General features: G+C 43.7%; 1 protein-coding gene across 1 annotated transcript in view; it reads right to left on the reverse strand.

Moving 5' to 3' along the window:
* The window catches only part of LOC136866127 (lipase 3), a 105,696-nt gene extending 90,888 nt beyond the window's left edge, over positions 1 to 14,808 (reverse strand). The window contains exon 1 of the mRNA XM_067142817.2: positions 14,213 to 14,808. Within this exon, the coding sequence (XP_066998918.2) occupies positions 14,213 to 14,344 (132 nt within the window). The 5' untranslated portion in view covers positions 14,345 to 14,808. The remainder of the gene's footprint in view (positions 1 to 14,212) is intronic.
* Between the last annotated feature and the right edge of the window lie 2,411 nt (positions 14,809 to 17,219).

Raw genomic sequence — 17,219 nt, forward strand, 5'->3', positions numbered from 1 at the left:
AAATTCGCCCAAACTCGATGGCAGTGCATGAACAGAGCCACTCTTGTCCTCTCCTGACCTGGAACCCACATGTAAATTATTCTTGCCCAAACATTTTCTATTATGTTTAAGTCAGCCGACTTGGGAGGCCAGTCAAGCACGTGAACGTCACGATGCTGAGCAGTGTAAACAGGGCAGTTATCTGGCACCGACCTGATAAGGGGAACTTCTTCTACGGGGTGAATAGCTCGAACATAGGAAGAACAGCACCTTCTACAATGTTCACATATTCCCAAGCAGTCCAATAATATCTTAAAACAATTAGCAAATGTAGGCCTACTGAAGGAATAGGTAGGTAGTCCTCTTCGATTTTCCTTTATTAATGCATTTTCAAACATCGTGAGTTCGTTTATCGAATCTGTACCTAATTTTGAATTCGTTATCCCTGTAGAAATCAATCGGGTTTTGTGCATCTCGTTTAACTCGACGAGGAGTACGTGGTGTTTGGATAATCTCATGGACGTATTCAAAATCTTCCACAAACTGGGTTGTTTAGAATGTCCGCCATAGTACTATCCTCTACAGTTGACTTTGTGAAGTCAAAGTACAGGCCATTGGCGACTTAGAAGCAAAGTCTCGGCCAAAGTCTACTTTCCGCAGTCTCGACTATGAACGGGAAAATGGTGAGTTTGACTTTGCCTCAAAGTCTCGTCTTGAATACGGCCCTTGACATAAAAGTCATACTGGAATTGACCTCCTGATTACAAATAACCCGCATAAAGTGGCAGCTGCCACCCCAATATTTGAAGGAAACCAAATTTTCATAATATTATAGATTTAAAATACATATTTTACCAGTACGTTTTCCGTTACTCAGTTTAATTTAGCTCATTGAAACAAATTTATCATGGCAAAATTGTATACCTATATTATGTCGAGAGAAATATATTTTATTACTGTCCGATTCGTTGTCTGAATGGTCAGCGTACTGGCCTTCGGTTCAGAGGGTCCCGGGTTCGATTCCCGGCTGGGTCGGGGATTTTAATCGCTTCTGATAATTCTTCTGGCTCGGGGACATTGTATATGTGTCAGTCCCAACACCCTCCTCTTCATATTCAGACAGCATACCATACTATTAACCACCACAGAACCACGCAATAGTGATTACATCCCTCCATATAGGGTTGACGTCAGGAAGGGCATCCGGCAGTAAAACAGGGCTACATCCACAAGTTCGACGCAGTTCGCACCCGCGACCGCACAGGTGTGTGGAAAAGTGGCAGAAAAGGAAGAAGAAGAAATATTTGTTATTATTGTTCAGTCTTACCTTTCTCCCTCAGTTCTAATTAAAATGCCGCTGAAAAGTTCCGAAAAAATGCTGACGGGTAGGCGCCGAACGCCACGGACTGCGGGCTGCGTCCCTACACGACTGTTTCGATGATCAGATGTTCAGATAGGGCCTACCTACCGTACAGTATTTGCCTTGTGGTGGAGACACTGTTTGGTTATGTTACAGTGAGTGTTTGTTTCCTGCATCTCCTGTAGTTATACACTGACTGACAGAGCAAATGCAACACCAAGAAGGAGTGGTCAGAACTTTATGCCAATTGCAGGGTAGACTGACGTCACTGAGGTATGCTCATGATGTGAAATGCGCCGCTGTGCTGCGCACGTAGCGAACGATAAATGGGACACGGCGTTGGCGAATGGCATACTTCGTACCGTGATTTCTCAGCCGACAGTCATTGTAGAACGTGTTGCCGTGTGCCACAGGACACGTGTATAGCTAAGAATGCCAGGCCGCCGTCAACGGAGGCATTTCCAGCAGACAGACGACTTTACGAGGGGTATGGTGATCGGGCTGAGAAGGGCAGGTTGGTCGCTTCGTCAAATCGCAGCCGAAACCCATAGGGATGTGTCCACGGTGCAGCGCCTGTGGCGAAGATGGTTGGCGCAGGGACATGTGGCACGTGCGAGGGGTCCAGGCGCAGCCCGAGTGACGTCAGCACGCGAGGATCGGCGCATCCGCCGCCAAGCGGTGGCAGCCCCGCACGCCACGTCAACCGCCATTCTTCAGCATGTGCAAGACACCCTGGCTGTTCCAATATCGACCAGAACAATTTCCCGTCGATTGGTTGAAGGAGGCCTGCACTCCCGGCGTCCGCTCAGAAGACTACCATTGACTCCACAGCATAGACGTGCACGCCTGGCATGGTGCCGGGCTAGAGCGACTTGGATGAGGGAATGGCGGAACGTCGTGTTCTCCGATGAGTCACGCTGCTGTTCTGTCAGTGATAGTCACTGCAGACGAGTGTGGCGTCGGCGTGGAGAAAGGTCAAATCCGGCAGTAACTGTGGAGCGCCCTACCGCTAGACAACGCGGCATCATGGTTTGGGGCGCTATTGCGTATGATTCCACGTCACCTCTAGTGCGTATTCAAGGCACGTTAAATGCCCACCGCTACGTGCAGCATGTGCTGCGGCCGGTGGCACTCCCGTACCTTCAGGGGCTGCCCAATGCTCTGTTTCAGCAGGATAATGCCCGCCCACACACTGCTCGCATCTCCCAACAGGCTCTACGAGGTGTACAGATGCTTCCGTGGCCAGCGTACTCTCCGGATCTCTCACCAATCGAACACGTGTGGGATCTCATTGGACGCCGTTTGCAAACTCTGCCCCAGACTCGTACGGACGACCAACTGTGGCAAATGGTTGACAGAGAATGGAGAACCATCCCTCAGGACACCATCCGCACTCTTATTGACTCTGTACCTCGACGTGTTTCTGCGTGCATCGCCGCTCGCGGTGGTCCTACATCCTACTGAGTCGATGCCATGCGCATTGTGTAACCTGCATATCGGTTTGAAATAAACATCAATTATTCGTCCGTGCCGTCTCTGTTTTTTCCCCAACTTTCATCCCTTTCGAACCACTCCTCCTTGGTGTTGCATTGTCACTGTCAATCAGTGTATTTAGCGGAGGTTTTGTTTTGCTGCATTCATGAATATTTCAATAGCTAAATGGTAAGCAATGCCTTTACTGCATTTATTGTCTTAGGTTTAATATGTGCCAGTTTGCGTTAATGTTCATTACTACACTTTATGTCAACATTGTATCTATATGTAGAAACATGTTTCAGACTTGACTAACACTATTACTTTTATTTGTAAATAAATAGAAATATAACATTTGTTAGATAATTTTGAAGCTATTCTGTTGGCTCTACAGGAAATTTCACAGATAGACACAGATAGCGGTAGACAAGCCAATGCTCTGTTAAAACGCATGGAGGATGTCACATTTTTATTTAATTTACTATTACTCAGAAGAGTTCTAACGCAATGTGACTCATCAAAGACCCTAGTCCAGCAGTCTGAGCTACGAAGTTGTAAAATCAGTGAAGAACAGCACACTTGACATTTTTTACTTTTTAGAACTGAAGAATGTTTTTACTCAATATTGTTCAATCACTGCACGGAGGTAGAAGAGAAATTTGGACCTAGAGCAGCAGTTGCTAAGGAAGCAATTCGGAGAAAATTGACGGCAGAAGTAAAGCTCCATTTGAGACAGCGCAACAGTAGCCTACCTACTCCAAAGACAAACGCTCTTTCCTATTATTGACGTACTTGAACAAGAGAGGTTGCAAATTGCTCTCAAGAGGGAGGACCCCTTGACCCCCCGTAATCCCTGCCCCCCCCCCCCAGTAAAATGCTCACATTACGCCCATGTAGGTAGTTATAGGTATCTGAAAAATATTGATCTACAACAACTACAAAATTACGCGTAAAATTTTCGGAAGATATAAAACAATTACACGACACAGGCATGAAAGTGACAAGATTGAACTCTCTACTCGTAGGACTATATGACAGGCATGCTCTGTTCTGCAAGCCAGAGTCACTCGGTCGCGGACTGGCGATATAAAATTAACAATGGTTCGTCGTGACGCTATATTCCGCCGATAAAAGGAAAGAAACGAATCAAATAGATTATGAACAGGATCTTTTACGTAACAGAATAAAGCAATTAATTCACAACAGCAAAAATAATCACATAAAATACGTAACACGCCACTGTAAGCAACTCTGAAGATGGTTTTCCGTGGTTTCCCATTTTCACACAAGACAAATGCTGGGGTTGTATCCTAATTAATGCCACAGCCGTTTCCTTTCCACTCCTAGTCCTTCCCTATCCCATTGTCACCACAAGACCTATCTGTGTCGGTGCGACGTAAAGCAAATTGGAAAAAAAAAAATAGTGTATCAACTTACGAGGCATACCTCCTGTGGATACAATAAGAGCCATCCGGTTTCTGAGCCCGGTAAATAATGTGTTTAAAAATAATTATATATTTGTTTCTATACTACATCTTCTTTTCTGGCCGTATATGTACCCATAAAACGGGCACTCCCGAGCTCACTCAGGGTCGGCTCGTCGGACTCGGTGAGGAGAATATGTCCGACGTTCTCGCATCAGATCTAATGGCACTTTACTTTTCCTTAAGGCAACCTCAGCAGTTGGTTTCCATGTTGCCTTAGGACGCCCTCTTCCTCCCTTCGGCTCTTCGATGGCAAGAGCTTTCTGTAGACTACTAAATGGTGTTCATTTCTTCTTCTGACGTGACCATACCAGTGGAGCAGTTCGTCCTCCATTTCATCCCCTGATGGTCACAACTTAGAAAGATCCTCGCACATGCTCACTTTGTCATGCAGAGTGACTCCCACCGGGCGAGTTGACCGTGCGGTTAGGAGTGCGCGGCTGTGAGCTTGCATCCGGGAGATAGCGGGTTCGAATCCCACTGTCGGCAGCCCTGAAGATGGTTTTCCGTGGTTTCCCATTTTCACAACAGGCAAATGCTGGGGCTGTACCTTAATTAAGGCCTCGGCCGCTACCTTACCACTCAGAGGCCTTTCCTATCCCATTGTCGCCATAAGACCTATCTAGGTCGGTGCGACGTAAAGCCACTAGGATAAAAGAAAAAAGAGTGACTCCCGCCGACCAACGCAACATCCGCATCATGTGACATGCATTCTGCCTTGCTCAACATTCGAAGCCGTACATGAGGGCAGGACGGACAGTGGTTTTGTAATCTTTGCCCTTTACACAGAACACTAGTAAGATATTACCATATTAATATAATATTACATACGTATGTTTGTAGTTAAAAATATAATTATGCCTACAGAGAATGTAAATTACAATCACAGAAACTTTCTTTTCAAACAGTATTCGTGACACTATTGCGTTTTTGTTTACAGTAATATATGTCTTTCATACAACTTACTATAACTTATTATAATTTGGGTCCACCTTATTCAATACATAAAAATTGTTGCACCCTGTGCTTAATTTATCGCACTTCTTAAAACTTGACGCAGTAACGTAGTAGAAATAATTCCTTAAAAACTAGTGTCCCTGTAATGGAGCAATTCTAATGAGGTGGAAACGAGCAATGAGTCCTTTGAGATGTTATCAATAACAACGTTCCCAGTTCAATGCGGACCTCAAAAGGTCGCTGTCCATGCGAAGCGCAATGAAGCTCTTTTTGCAATCGCTCACAGTTCTGCAACTTATTTATTACTTCATACAGTATAACATCACCTGCAAATATAATTATCCGTGATTCTAGTTCTTCACTCATATCATACAGTATATATAATAAAATATAAAGGTCCAATAATACTGCCGTGGGGGACCCCCTCTAAATCATTATAGGATCAGATAGCACTTCACCTAACTCAAATTTTCTAGAAATTTAGCCATCCATTCAACCACTCCTTTGTCTAGTCCAATATCCCTCATTTTCGTCAGTTATCTCCCACCATCTAGCCTTGGATAGATCAATAGTGATACAGTCCACTTGACCTCCTGAATCTAAAATATCTACTATTTCTTGCTGGAATCCTACAAGTTGAGCTTCACTGGATTTACCTTTCCTACGCCCGAGCTGCCTCTATCAAACCAGTTAGTAATTTCGTAATATTGTCGAAGGAGTTGTTCTTGGTAACGTCTAAGCGCAGGTATTTTCAGTTTTGCACGTTGAAACGACCTACGCAGCGTTCTTAATGTCCTATTCCGTGAGTTTATATGTACCCCATGTAACTTTGTGTAAACACATCTTTATTGACTAAATCACTACTGCTTGAGACACCAAGTGGTGGGACATCATCAGGAGCACTAGAATCAGGAAACCAGCACTGAGAAAGTTTCTGGGTATTAATGGTACAATTGATTTTCCACTTATTCTTTCTGGCAATGACAGTTTAATTTTTTCTTACTTACTTGGCGGGTAACTTAACACGCTGGGCACCGAATCAGGCCGTAACCGCTTTACCTTCAATTCAGGTTTGTAGTCGCATTCGATCAAGTGCTTACTTCACACAACGGAGTGGTCATTACTGTTCCATAACTCATCCTGACATCACCTTCGCAACAGAATAAGGAAGTTATTATAATAAGAACTGGAGCAATTATAATAAAGTAACCAAAATTTGGCCCCCACATGGTCTGCTTATAAATCTTGTATGCCCACTGCTTTAATCCTAATTTCGTAGTTGGCTCTTCTCAAGAAATCTCATGAAAACTAGTGCCAGGAACTATATTTTTAGAGCCCTGTTTGCAAAACGACACACAACAGTATAGCATTGTAATATAATTATCATATTTTAACATGACTTCACTCGTAGGCACATGATGTGTAATAATACCGACAACTGAGGTGTTCATATGAGGTTATGTTCAGCACTTTTAGCAGCAAACATAGCATCCGCAGGGTGGACAGGTGCCAGTGGCTACTGGGTAGGCTTTTTATTACTTAGACGCTAAGCCTAAGGTTCCAACAAATACTTTATACGGTCAGCTTGCGGTTTTCAGCGAGAAAGTCGATGGTGCTGCTATCTACACGGCACGGTCTGGCCAACTCTGCGATAGCATAATACCACTTGTACGTTTCTTAGTCCGCCTCTATGGTGTAGTGGTTAGTGTGATTAGCTGCCACCCCCAGAGGCTCGGATTCGATTCCCGGCTTTGCCACGAAATTCGAAAAGTGGTACGAGTGCTGGAACGGGGTTCACTCAGCCTCCGGAGGTCAAATGAGAAGAGGGGGGTTCAATTCCCTCCTCAGCCATCCTCGAAGTGGTTTCCCACTTCTCCTCTAGGCAAATGTCGGGATGGTACCTAACTTAAAGCCACGGCCACTTCCTTCCCTATTCCTTGTCTACACCGTCCAAACTTCCCATCCCCTCACAAGGCCCGTTGTTCAGCATAGCAGGTGAGGCAGCCCGGGCGAGGTACTGGTCCTCCTCCCCAGTTTAATCTCCTCGACCTAAAGTCTCATGCTCCAGGACACTGCCCTTGAGGCGGTACAGGTAGGATCTCTCGCTGAGTCCGAGGGAAAAACCAACCCTCGAGGGTAAACGGATTAAGAGATATTATGATTCTTAGCGCACTAGTGTGTTGTATTATCAGAAAAAAATGTTAGGCGAGATAATGACTTGGGAACTGATAAGGACGGCAAGTATTAAAAATCATGACCTCGCATCTGTGTTGAAGTTACCTTCTGTGTCCCTTATTTAAGAAGTCAGTCAAATACTGAGCTGTTAGCGGAACTGAAAACCAATAATGTTAACAAATACTGAACTCTTAACGCACTAAAACTGGAAGTCCGCAGTATTAAGTAGTATCATAAATTTCACACTTGGGAGATTGTGGGCCTGTACAGTAATGGTCATCGCGATCGTCTTAAAGTTGAACAACGTAAGTTTCGAATCCAGTTGGCTTCGATTTTCTTTATTGTAAGAAAATTATTTCAGTGTGTTTTTAGCATTTAACTGAACACCAGTCCAAAAAGTTTAATACGTAAGTATGATAGAGTTGTGAAAGAGACTTTAGATTTCTTCCTTGTCACGAACATCGTAGTTCAAATTATGTTAATATTCTCACGTAACTCCAATATGTACTATGCACATCCAATATTGTGTATTTCTGACTTCAGAAATAAACCAGAAATATCAAAGTAGGCCCCTACAGCAGAAGCGAGACAGCAGCGTGAGGCGAGTATGTTAACCCTGTAGAGTTCGGGAAGATAGGACGTTCCAAAAGATAAATGAAAAAGAGGAAAACATTGTTTTTTTTTTTTTTTTGCTAGTGGCACCGACACAGATAGGTCTTATGGCGACGATGGGATAGGAAGGGGCTAAGAGTTGGAAGGAAGCGGATGTAAGCCCACAGTTGCGCGCCCCTAACCGCACGGCCAGCTCGCCCGATAAGAGGAAAAAGAAGACAACACTATCTTCTTCTTTTTCTGCCGCTTTTCCCACTCCTGTGGGATCGCGGGTGCGAACTAGGGCGCACATGTGGATTGGCCCTGTTTTACGGTTGGATGCCCTTCCTGGCGCCAACCCTATATGGAGGGATGTAATCGCTATTGCGTGTTTCTGTGGTCGTTGGCAGTGTAGTGTGTTGTGTGAATATGAAGAGGAAAGTGTTAGGACAAACACAAACACCCAGTCCCCGAGCCAAAAGAATTAATCAGAGGCGATTAAAATCCCCGACCCGGCCGGGAATCGAACCCGGGACCCTCTGAACCGAAGCCTTAACGCTGACCATTCAGCCAATGAGTCGGACAAAAAGAAGACGACAGTATAATGGACCAAAATTCCTATTCCGTAATTACAGCTTCTTTTCAGAAACCTTAATAAAGCATGTAGGCCTATGTTGTTGTTGTTAAGTTTTCTGCCCCGAGCGGAGAATGGTCAGCGTTTCGTGGACATAACCTTTCTTTTGACGATACTTTCATTCTTCGAAGCGTCGGAACTCCTCCATTTTCCTTCAGATTAGTGTTAATATAGGATGGTGGCCCAGTTGTACTTCTTTTTAATACAATAATCACCTCTACAACCACCACAACGGAATGGTCTGCGTACTGGCCTTCGATTCAGAGGGCTCCGCGTACGATTCCTGGCTGAGCCAGAGATTTTAATCGCGTGTGTTAATTCCTGTAGTTCGGGGACTTAGTTTTGTGTTCGTCTTCATACACATCTTCAAATACACAAACCACGACAAACAACCAGAAACACGCAACTGTGAATACATCCCTCCACATAGGGTTGGTATTTGGAAAGGCATCCGGCTGTAAAACTAGGCCAAGTCCGTATAACGTTCTGACCCCAGGTAACTTGGAAAAGGCCAGAAAGAAGAGGAGATAGTAGTTTTTTAGTATTCTTCTCCGAGGCAGGGTGGATCCTCAAATGAGTTCTGCTTCTAATCAGTAGCGGCTGGCTCTACAGGGCAGAGTGGCACGTACCCCTCCAACTTTTCTTTCTTTCTTAATCCATTTAAACTGTCCGGCTCAATGGCTAAATGGTTAGCGTGCTAGCCTTTGCTCAAAGGGCCCCGGGTTCGATTCCCGGTGGGGTCAGGAAATTTAACCATCATTGGTTAATTTCGCTGGCACGGAGGCTGGGTGTATGTGTCGTCTTCATCATCATTTCATCATCACGACGTGCAGGTCGCCTACGGACGTCATATCAAAAGACGTGCTCCTGGTGAGCCGAACTTGTCCTCGGACACTCCCGGTACTGAAAGCCATACGCCATTTCATTTCATTTCATTTCCGTTTACTCCAGGGTTCGTTTTTCCCTCGGACTCGGTAAGGGATCCTACCTCTACCGTCTCAGGGGCACTGTCCTGGAGCGTGAGACTTTGGGCCTGGGCGATACAACTGGGAAGGAGGACGAGTACCTCGCCCAGGCAGCCTCACCTGCTATGCTGAACAGAGGTCTTGTGGGGGGGGGGGAGATCGGAAGGGATAGACAAGAAAGAAGGAAGGAAGACGTCGTGGCCTTAAGTTGGGTCCCATCCTGGCATTTGCCTGGAGGAGAATAGGAAAACCACGGAAAACCACTTCGAGGGTGGCTGAGGTGGGAATCGAATCCATCTCTACTCAGTTGACCTTCCGAGGCTGAGTGGACCCCGTTCCAGCCCTCGTGCCACTCTTCAAATTTCGTGGCAGAGCCAGGAATCGAACCCGGGCCTCCGGGACTGACAGCTAATCACACTAACCACTACACCGCAGAGACGGACATTATTATTCTTATTCTTATTCTTATTATTCTTATTATTATTATTATTATTATTATTATTATTATTATTATTATTATTATTATTATTATTATTATTATTTAACACCCCTTACTTCCTCTTTAAACAATAAACACCACCACCACCTTTAACACCTGTCCAAGAAGTCTGCGGATTGTGTTTATTAAATAAAAGAAATCTAGACATTTTTTCAAAGTGTTCAAGACATTTTGCAATTTCTTGTTGGCAACCCTGCTATCAAGTGGACAGAGCGGCGCAATGCAGTTTCAGCAGGGATGAGTTTTAAGCGCAGCAACAGGTAGTACACTCGCCAGTATCGGTCCTTGGTGTTGAACAAGAGAAACAATTCTAAATATCCCCGTTAGATTGCACCACTCTGCGGAGAGGATTCATTCCTGCGGGAGGCCTAAGATTCACCGCCATCTAGCACCACGTGTGACGTCACGCAAAGCCGAACATAGCCGACTCCGCTCCCACCCCAAACGGTATCTTACTCCAGCACACGATAGAGGCCAGCGGTTGCGCGTTTAATGGGACTCGCATTAATGTCATAATTTAAGAAAATACTGAAATATACACTTTCACTGTAGTACGCATTTTATACGTGATAACATGAGATCATCCCCAGTAGTAATAATTATTAAAAATAACTGGAGGTATATTTTAAAATTTGAAGGTTTTTTTTTCAGAAATATAAATACAAAGTACGCCTACACAATACATTTTATATTAAATATCACTTTGTCAGAAACATAATGCTGAACTTCAGCGGGATAGGAATATACCATAAAATAATTTTATTCAGAACTGTTCTGTTAGATTTTTGTCTTCAGGCAGAATCCTTGGAAAACTCTCTGTAAATAAAGAATATTTACTGTTACAAAAGGAATATTTTCATGACGGCAAACGATATGTTTAAAATTCAGTGTAACTTTAATATTAAAGTAAAACGAAGATTCGATTAGTTACCAGTTCTCAATAAATAATAAAATTATACAAAGAAAATATACATAGTTTCTATTCGTGAATACTAGTTATCTTCCTAGAAATTATGTCTTTAGTTAATCTCCGTTTCAACCCAAACCTCGTAATTATCTCTATTTCTGTTTATATCTCCATGACAGTGAGAAGGTGGTGGTGATTATTGTTTTAAGAGAAAATACAACTGGGCAACCATCAACGCTTAATACTGATCACAGGAAGAAGTTTGACACTTTGACAAATGAAGGTATCGGCCAAAGAAAGACAAGGATCACAAAGGGTGTGAAAATGAAATACTCCGTAGCATTCGCATATCTAATACCACCGGGATCGGAACTGAACAATAGTTGACCAAGAGAGGTTGGACAGGACTGATGAAAGTGTGGAGCCTGGCACTACGAAGTGGAAGCAATGCCAGGACTCAGCTAAGGACCTCGTGGTCACCAACCCACGCTCCCAAGCTGAAAGCCCCTGGGACCCCTTTTAGCCGCCTCTTTCGGCAAGCAGGGAATACCGTGGATATTATATTCTACAGGTCCCGCAACCTCAGAGGGCTCCGTGAAAGCCGTTGTATATTACCATCAATAAGCCTATACAGTACTTCAATGAAACTTTAATATTAAAGATTTCTAAATTGGATACTAATTCTGAATTTGGCCGATGACCTAGCTGTTAGGCCCCTTTAAACAATAAACAAAAAACAAACAATTCTGAATTTCTAAAAATAATGTGCATAGCTATAACAGATGCAATAGGAAAGCAATAGTGCCATGGGATTTTCCAATTCTTCTTCCGTTTTTCCCACATCCTTGTGAAGTCGGGTGCCAACTGTGCAGCACATGTGGACTGGAGCCTGCTTTACGATCGGATGCCCTTCTTAACGCCAATTATATGTGGAGGGATGTATTACGAGTACCGAGTTAATTGGCCATGCGGTTAGGACCACGCAGCTGTTAGCTTGCATGCGGCAGATGGTGGGTTTGAATCCCACCGTCGGCAGCTCTGAAAATGCGTTAATGCGACGTTAAACCATTAGCAAAAAAAGAAAACATCCTGTCCCCGAGTTAAATTAACTAGACACAGTTATAAAGCTACCCGGCCGGGAATCGAACCTATGACGCTCTGAAATGGAGGTCTTGATGCTGGCCAGAAGCTACGGAGCTAATAGCAGCGTAGGATAATATCTGTTAAATAAACATTTTTATTTGTTATAACTTAGCTATGCATATTATTTTAAAAAATTCAGAATTAGTATACAATCTAGAAATCTTTAATATTAAAGTTTAACTGAGGTACTGTGTAGGCTTTTTGTTCGTAATATATAACGGCTTTCATGGAGCCCTCTGATGTTTTTTTACAACTTGCTTTCCGTCACACCGACATAGATAGGTCTTATGGCGACGATGGGAAGGAAGCGGCCGTGGCCTTAATTAAGGTAGGCCTACAGTCCCAGCATTAGTCTGGTTGGAAAATGGGAAACCACGGAAAACCATCTTCAGGGCTGCCGACAGTGGGGTTCGAACCCACTATCTCCCGGATGCAGGCTCACAGCTGCGCGCCCCTAACCGCACGGCCAACTCGCTCGGTACTCTCTGAGGTTGCAGGGTCTGTAGAATATATCCACTGTATCCCCTGCTTGTCGTAAGAGGCTGCTAAAAGGGGTCTCCGGGGCTTTCAATTTGGGAGCGTGGGTTGGTCCTTAGCCGAGTCCTGGTATCGCTTCCACTAGTTGTGCCAGGCTCCACACTTTCATCAGTCCTATCCATCCTCTCTTGGTCAACTGTTGTTCATTTCCGACCCCGGCAGTATTAGATCTGCGAATGGATCTTTCATTTTCACGCCTTGTGTGCCCCTTGTCTTTCTTTGGCCGATTCATTCATTTGTCGAAGTGTCGGACCTCTTCCTGATATCAATTTATTAAGCGTTGATGGTTGCCCAGATGTATTTTCTCTTAAAACAATAATCACCACCACCACCTTTTCACTGTCATGGAGATATAAGCAGAAACAGAGATAATTACGAGGTTTGCGTTGAAACGGAGATTACCTAAAGACATAATTTTTAGGGAGATAACTAGCTACTCATGAATAAAATTGTGTATATTATCTTTGTACAGTTGAATTATTTATTGAGAACTGGTATCTAAACGAATAAGCAGCATTATGTTTCTGACAAAAGTGATATTTAATATCAAATTTATTGTGTACTTTGTATTTATATTTCTGAAAAGGAAAAGAACTTCGAATTTTAAAATATACTTATAGTTACTTTTAATAATACCGAGCTCGATAGCTGCAGTCGCTTAAGTGCGGCCAGTATCCAGTATTCGGGAGATAGTAGGTTCGAACCCCACTGTCGGCAGCCCTGAAAATGGTTTTCCGTGGTTTCCCATTTTCACACCAGGCAAATGCTGGGGCTGTACCTTAATTAAGGCCACGGCCACTTCCTTCCCACTCCTAGCCCTTCCCTGTCCCATCGTCGCCATAAGACCTATCTGTGTCGGTGCGACGTAAAGCAACTAGCAAAAAAAAAAAAAAAAAACTTTTAATAATGACTACTGGAGAAGATCTCATGTCATCATGAGTACTACAGTGGAAGTGTATATTTCAGTATTTTCTGAAATTATTGCATTAATGCGAGTCCCAGTGCGCGCGAACGCGCTGGCCCCTGTCGGGTGCTACAGTATAAGAGACTGTTCCGGGTCGGAGCGGAGTCGGCTATGTTCGGCTTTGCGTGACGTCACACGTGGTGCTAGATGGCGGTGAATCTTAGGCCTCCCCATTCCTGCTTTCCTTCCTCACGCAACGGTCACTTCTTTTCCACGCCACTAGGGTTCGCCATACCGGACTATCCCAACATTTTGATTCAATGAAAAACAGGAGGGCAAACTTTCAATTCAAGTGAGGTAAGAATAATTGTAGTTATACTGTAAAATTAGCCTCTTATTTTCTGCGTTTTGATTGCCGGGTACATTTCAGTTGTACTAGGAATGTAGTTCATTACTTAAAGATAACAGATTTTCTTTGTTATTTCTGTAAACTTTTCATATAAAAATGTGACATTGAAAATATTGATACAACACCCATCACCAGATGCCACCAGCCGCCACTGGTAAATAAGCTGTCACCGTGAACTTTGCAGTGTATTCTTACCGTTGTGAGGTCGATATCGGGATCCCTGGCTGTTGGGTGATGACTCCCTCCCAGCAAGTAGGCGAGGAGAACGCTTGTTACGGCGACTGCAGTTAACGACACTGTACACCAACTTAGATTACTCATCTTCATTCGTTTCTGAACAATCTACTCGACTAATCTCAGGCTTAATACAATGTGTTATCATTCCGACCTTCAGTCCAACGAATCGAAAGCTGCTTTTTATCTTCGTGGGCATACGGTCATTAACTATCAAAAATTATGAATCATGGACACTCAACTTCCGTTCATTTTTTTCAATGTTTACCGCACTTAGACCTGAGTCGTTCATGAACGAACTAGTTCATTTGAACGTCTCGCTTATTTGACCTGGTACGAGTTCGTTCAACTGTTTTGAACTGGTCGTTCACGGGAGCACACAGCACAATAACCGCACACGAGTAAAACATGAAAACAGCACAGAACGAACGTCAAAGTTTGCACACAAGTGGCCAGTGGCGTGCCTTATAGTGGTCTCATGATAGCCCATTTCCTATCACCCATCACAATTGTAGGAGGAGGAGTTGTCGATGTTTGAAAGCTTGCAGGTACATAAACTTACCGTTTGTCCACTGTGGCGTGCTGGCGGTGACAGTGAATTCTGGACAACTGTTTTCAGCTCGTGCTAGGCGCTCCTAAATGGACAGAGCCGTTAGGGCCTGCAGCAGTAGTGGCGATTATAGGTTGTACGGAGGGGGGGGGGGGGGGGTTCGAGGGGAGCAGTCGCAACCCCCCCCCCCCCTCACTTTGTGTAGGAAACATTACATTTTTATTCCATTTTAACCCACTGAAACTAGGAATTACAGGAATTATTAAAAACAAGCAATTTGTACAGTTCCTGTTTTCTTGTGAGCTAACAAAATTTTAAGCGGAAATACGGACAAAATGTCTTTTGTCCCGGCTAACCGATTTGTATAGCCCCACAGCAAGTAATGGAGACTTTGCATATGGTATGAGGAAGGGTAGCAGGGGTATATTTTTTTTACCGAGGTCATGGACACTGAGGTATGATTCACCCGCTTGCCGCGCGCATTCGTCAGTCTCTTTAGTGTCTGTTAGTTTTTTAGTGTAGAAAAATACTACATGATTTTTTAATTGTATAATCGCACCGTACTTCTATTTAATTGTAACCTAATACATGTGTAATATTGTTCCTTTGGTGAAAGTTGTATTGAATCAAAATCTCAAAACACTGTTATTAACGCACTTAAGTTGGTAAACTGTCAACCTTTACCTCACTCTCGTAATTCGCTCAGAGATATAAAAAAAACTTACATTTTGTAGTTTTTTTCAGTTTTGATGTATAAACCATCACCCACCGGGCGAGTTGGCCGTGCGGTTAGGGGCGTGCAGCTACGAGCTTTCATCCGGGAGATAGTGGGTTCGAACCCCACTGTCGGCAGCCCTGAAGATGATTTTCCGTAGTTTCCCATTTTCACACCAGGCAAATGCTGGGGCTGTACCTTAATTAAGGCTATGGCCGCTTCCTTCCCAGTCCTAGCCCTTTCCTATCCCATCGTCGCCATAAGACCTATCTGTGTCGGTGCGACTTCAAGCAAGTAGCAAAAAAAAAAAAAAAGAAAGAAAGAAAAAACCATCACCCTCCGCTACACCCCCCCTCTCTATCAACGCACGCTATATACCACAAATCCGGGTACTTTTGGTTGCCTGTACAATTTTGCCCTCCCACTTCTAATTTCCAGTCGCCGCTACTAGCCTGTAGAGCCTACAATGCAGGCGGACCGGGGTCTTTAAAGGGCCCCGCAGACTCCTCGCAAATAATAATAATAATAATAATAATAATAATAATAATAATAATAATAATAATAATAATAATAATAATAATAATACACCCTAGCCTAATGTCACTCCGCAAGGAAATGGTTTGGGCGGTTTTGTAGAATGAGTAGAAATATTGTAGTTTTTCTTTTCTTTTTATAATTTTTAAGTAACGGAATTGCCACTCGGTTGTATCTAGCAGCAGTTCATTGCGTTGAGTGTAACACAGTAAAAAATACTTGCCCTTGCCATCTCTCGAAACACCTCAACACGTTCCTTATTAAAGACCTGGACCAAATTATGTCAAATAATTACAGCAATTAAAATTGATACCAAAATATCGTATATCAGTTAGGAAATGACACTTTCTTGATGTGTAGTGCGCCTGAGACAGTATTATGCACAAATTTTGCAGAACATTGTACTTTTATCACACGCATTTATTCGACAACATTGTACAACGGCAATAAGTTGGAGTAACGGTCACTCAGCTCAGTTTCGAAGGAAATCTCTTTGCGTGAAACTAACAATAGGTTTATCAGTTGTGTGGTTTGATATTTTTCAAACGTTATTTGAACGGTTTTGACATGAATATTTATGTCTGGGGGTCATCTGAGAAACCTGGGGGATTGCCCTAAATGCAAATTAGTGGTGACTGATTGATTGAAAATTTGTGTAACGTATCGCGGCAAAATGTGAGACGGAAGTGATGTCACATTAGTCGTTACCGTGCCGGGCTGAGTGGCTCAGACGGTTAAGGCGCTGGCCTTCTACCCCAACTTGGCAGGTTCGATCCTGGCTCAGTCCGGTGGTTTTTGAAGGTGCTCAAATACGACAGCCCCGTGTCCGTAGATTTACTGGCACGTAAAAGAACTCCTGCGGGACTAAATTCCGGCACCTCGGCGTCTCCGAAGACCTTAAAAAGTAGTTAGTGGGACGTAAAGCAAATAACATTATTATTAGTCGTTACCGTAGGCCTTGGTCGCCAAAGATGCTGCGGCTGTGGATTTGTATAAACAGAGTGTGTTAAAATAGAAAGTATCCCGTCAGTGACGTCACATTAATCGTTATCGTAGGCCTTGGTCGCCAAAGATGCTGCGGCTGTGGATTTGTATAAACAGAGTGTGTTAAAATAGAAAGTATCCCGTCAGTGACATCACATTAGTCGTTACCGTAGGCCTTGGTCGCC

This window comes from Anabrus simplex, chromosome 3, assembly GCF_040414725.1.
Source record: "Anabrus simplex isolate iqAnaSimp1 chromosome 3, ASM4041472v1, whole genome shotgun sequence".
Taxonomy (NCBI): Eukaryota; Metazoa; Arthropoda; class Insecta; order Orthoptera; family Tettigoniidae; genus Anabrus; species Anabrus simplex.